The sequence below is a fragment of the Candoia aspera genome, chromosome 6 (assembly GCF_035149785.1).
Source record: "Candoia aspera isolate rCanAsp1 chromosome 6, rCanAsp1.hap2, whole genome shotgun sequence".
NCBI lineage: Eukaryota > Metazoa > Chordata > Lepidosauria > Squamata > Boidae > Candoia > Candoia aspera.
In genome coordinates, this window is record NC_086158.1 from 9,685,502 (window position 1) to 9,690,062 (window position 4,561).

Here is a 4,561-nt window from a genome sequence, read left to right on the forward strand (position 1 = left end):
CTCCTTCCCGCGGCCCAAATCGCCAAACCTCCATTCCACACCGAAAGAATTATTACCACCATCACCGTCGTCATCACCATCACCGTCACCATCACTATCAACAATACATTCTATTGTAACCTTCTCCATCTACTACAAAGCCAGACCAGGAAAACTAGTCGCTAGATGCATTTACCTTTGGTGAAGGAGTTCTAATTTTATACGCTTCTCATGTTCTGGGCCACATCAATTCCAGATGATGCTTCTCTTTTCTTTTCATCAAAAAATAAATAGCATTAAAATTACCCTTGAAAAACAGAAAGTGGAAAATTTCCTCATTTTGCAGCTTTTTATGCTATAAAATAATTTAATCCCACCATATATATTGCTAAAACCTTGAACAGGTTGGATTCCTGTTTTTTTTTTTTAATATAATAATAAATAAATGAATCAATTGCATCCTCCTTGTAAAAATAAATCAAAGACTCAAATGTAATTTCAGTGTCCATATTTCAAAAATTTATTTATCTCAAACTGTGTATAATGGTGTAAAAACTGAGGTTGAATATGAACCTGTTTAAAAGGATGGTATTAGTTCAAATATATGGGTATATATACATATTCTTGTGTGTGTTCATACATACACACACACGTGTATATATATATATATATATGAAGGACTGTTGCCAGACTGATTTCAGATAATACACAGCCGAGTTTTAAAGTACGACTACTGGAAATGAGAAGGGGGGAAAAAAATAAAAGAACTTAAAATGTCATCACAATAAATTTACAGAAATATTACAAACCATAAGAAAATATTTCAAACACAGTTTTAGGTTGCTCTTTTGTTGCCCTTTTAGCCAAACAGGATAAAGTTTGGAAACAAAAAGGGCTATTTTAAATTAACAAACGTATGTGGACCTGCAAGACAATGTTTGTTTGTTTTAACAATGTGTAAAAAAAATTTAGTACACCCTAAACTGTTGCCCTTTTATTAAAACAAAAACAAAAACAAAACAGTTCAGTGGTATGCAAGTACTTAATTCTATTTATTTTTTGCCTTTTGTACAATTTGCTAAAACAATTAAAATGCCGAGATCTTTGTTTTAAAGTAAAATTCACCTCCTTATTTTTTGTGCTGCTACTATAAATTCATCTGCAATCACTACAGCGTCATAAGCAGACTTTGTTGTATTTTAAAAATAATTGGCAAATCCTCAGGGCTTTTTTCCCCCACTCTTTTTTTTTAATATAAACAATGGAGTTTTCGATTGCCATGTTTGTTTTGATAAATACTGTACAAAAGTTGCTTGCAAATATTAAAACATTTCCCACCCCCATTCCCTGGTCTTTCCCTCCTCTTTCCTACGTCTCTTTCTGGAGCCTAGTTCTAAAGAATATTGATAAAAACTTAAAAAAAACTTTTTGCAAAGTACCATTTTCACTGGAACTTGAAGGGGGGAGAGAAATGTTTGTTGGGGTCAAAACAAGTTGAGTGGAGTTGATCACTCTCAAAGAGGAGAGGAGGGGGAAACTGTACAAGTTCCTGGTTGGGTTATTATTATTATTTTGTTTTTCCTTTTCCTTACTGATTTTGTATGCAATCTGCTTTTCCCTACCCAGTTATTCTCTGTACAAAAATAATGCCCGCCCGCCCCCGCCACCCCCCCTGCAGAAAAAGAGGAGAGGAAGAAGGGGGGAAAGGCAGAAAAGTCCAGCATTGCTAAGAAAAGTTTGTCGCTTGGATTGGGTTTCTCCGCGATCCTTCCTGCCGAGCCCCCCTCCCGCGCCGCCCCCTGGGTCTTACATGTGGGACAGAGGCAGCGTGCCGTTTATCGCCGCTCCCGGCACAGGTGCGTTCTGGTAATGCTGCGACATGTGCAGTCTGCTGGGGGCGGCCGGCTCCGCCACGTCGGCTCCGGGCAGGTACATGCTGATCATGTCCCGGAGATCTCCGCCTTGGCAGGGCGCTCTGGAGTGGGAGGAGGACGTGACCACGGGCGGGCTGGAGCTCGACTCCGTCTTGACCCCCGAGCCCATGGAGCTCAGCCCCATGCCCGGGGTCGCTTGCTGCGAGTAGGACATGCTGCTGTAGGTGGGCGAGCCGTTCATGTACGTCTGCGAGCCGGTCATGGAGTTGTACTGCAGGGCGCTCACGTCGTAGCGATGCATCGGCTGCATCTGGGCGGCGGCGGCGGCGGCGGCGGCGGCCGCGTTGTGCGCGTTCAGGCCCGGGTGCTGCGGGTAGCCGAGCTGCTCCTGCATCATCCCGTAGCCGCCGTTGGTCCACCCGTTCATGTGCGCGTAGTTGTCCATCCGCTGGTTGACACCGGCCGCGCCCAGCGGGGCCCCCACGCCGACCCCCGCGGCCATGGAGTTGGAGCCCGGGGCCAGCAGCCCGCCCGGCAGCGTGTACTTATCCTTCTTCATCAGAGTCTTGGTTTTCCGCCGGGGCCTGTATTTATAATCCGGGTGTTCCTTCATGTGCAAGGCGCGCAGCCGCTTGGCCTCGTCGATGAAGGGTCTCTTCTCCGCCTCGGATAAAAGTTTCCACTCGGCCCCGAGGCGCTTGCTGATCTCCGAGTTGTGCATCTTTGGGTTCTCCTGGGCCATCTTCCGCCGCTGGCCGCGGGACCAGACCATGAAGGCGTTCATGGGTCTCTTGACCCGGTCGGGGCTATTCTTCTGGCTATTGGCCCCCCCGGCGTTGCTGTTCCCCCCCGAGCCTCCCCCCGGAGTCGCCTGGGGGGCGGGAGGCTTGAGTTCGCTTTCCATCATGTTGTACATTCAAGCGGCTTTGCCTGCGGCGGGGGCGCAGCGGCGAGGCTTCGCGAGGAACCCGGGCGGGCGCTTAGAGGCAGCCGGCGCGCATACGGGGCCGAGAGGGCGAAGAGGTCCGACGGCCGCCGCCCCCCCGCCCGGCGGCAGCAGCAGCAGGAGCCCGCGCGCCCTCCCGCCGGCCGGCCGGCCAGCCAGCCAGCCGCGCGAAGCCGCCGAGGAAGCGAGGGCGCCAGCCGGGAGGAAGAGCGTCCCGCGCCGGGCTGGGCTTCTCCGGGAGGGGAGCGCTCCCCCCAGGACCAAACTCAGCCGCGGGACCGGCGCCGGGGTCGCCTTCACCTGGCCGGCGGCGGCAGCAGCAGGAATTGTGGCGACGGCAGCCCTCGGACGGTTATTCGCGGCGCTCCATAACAAAGGAGGCTGGATCGGAGCGTCTGCGGGGAGAAACTTCTTCCAGAACCGGCCGGCGTCTCCCCTCCTTCGGCCGCCTCTACTTGCCGCCTTGCCCCCTGGCCGGAGCGCGGAGTCTTAAGGAGCCGGCCAAAGTCCCTGTCCCCCGTCCCTGTTTTGTTGGGCTTTGTTGTGCTGCCCCCCACCCCCCGCCAGACCCGCTCCCTCTCCCTCGCGCCCGGTCTTTCGCGCGCGCTCTCTCTCTCTCTCTGCCTTGACAACTCCGGATACTTTTTTGAACAAGTTAATAGACAACCCATCCATGTGATGGGGGGCTTGTCAGGGAATAAATGCGTCCGCCCCGGCCAATCAGCGCGCGCCGGCTCCTCCACTGAGGACAAGTCTCCCCGGCGAGTTTTGCATGAAAGGGGGCGGGGCTTCCCGCGCGCGCCAGCCGGGACAGCTCAGCTTGGGGAAGCGGGCAGGCGGGAGGCGGACCTTGGAGACGAGCGCTCCCCGCGGGCCCCTCGGAGCGCCTCAACGAGCAACAGGTCACACACGCCTCGCGGAGGAAGTGTGTAAACAGCATTGTTGCTACATTAAAAGCAAAACAACGCGCCCCCTCCAAGGAAGTCCCGCTCTGCTGCAACTTGCTGGCGCCTTGAAAAAAAAAAGTGGGGGGGAGGTTGCAACTTTTTTTTCTTTTTTTTTTTAAGTACGATTTCTTCTTTTCCCGGGTTGCAGAGGAGAGGGAGGGGAGTGCCTCCCGCTCTTCTGAGGACAGCAGCTTAGGACCTGGCTTTCCAAAAAGGCGGGGGGATCTGCCGGCTTCACTCTCTGCCAAGGCCTCCTGAGTTCCCCCGAGGCACCCCAGTCGGCGGACCAGCCGAAGATCCGGGAGTAGCCTCCAGGTTCTTCCAGGAGCTGGTCCGCGGCGGCCTTCTCCGTACAAGTGCCCTGCAGATGCGTGGCACTCTTAGGCCCCTCGTTTCAACCGCATCCCAGGGCAAAGTGAGGAGATGTGGTCTAAGGAATCTGGAGGGCCTCGGACTGGAAAAGGCTCGGTTGCTCTCCCTCCTAAGGACAATCGTGCAAAGAAGACCTGCCCCTGCCCCTCTCTAAGCCGCGCTAACCTCCCCTTCGGATGGCGCTGCGCCCACACCTCCCTGGACGTGAGGCTGGGCGCGCTGGACGCCCTCCCTTCCCCCGAGAACGGGGCACGGCGTTCAGCGCCAGGCCTCTTCGCCCTCTCCTCGCTCGCTGTCCAACGGCTTCCAAGGAGCTCAGCGGGACCGGCTCCTTCCTGCACCTGTTCGGAGAGAGTCCCGTCCAGCCGCTATCCCGCGTGTCCAGGAGGAGAGGCAACCCCCCCATCTCTGTCCATCTGGAGGTCTTGGCTGGACGGGCGCCT

General features: G+C 54.0%; 1 protein-coding gene across 1 annotated transcript; it reads right to left on the minus strand.

Moving 5' to 3' along the window:
- Positions 1-1,675: 1,675 nt before the first annotated feature.
- On the minus strand, positions 1,676-3,346 carry SOX2 (SRY-box transcription factor 2). Its single transcript, XM_063307865.1, has one exon. The coding sequence runs from the start codon at positions 2,767-2,769 to the stop codon at positions 1,786-1,788; it is 984 nt and encodes a 327-aa protein (XP_063163935.1). The 5' UTR covers positions 2,770-3,346; the 3' UTR covers positions 1,676-1,785.
- Between the last annotated feature and the right edge of the window lie 1,215 nt (positions 3,347-4,561).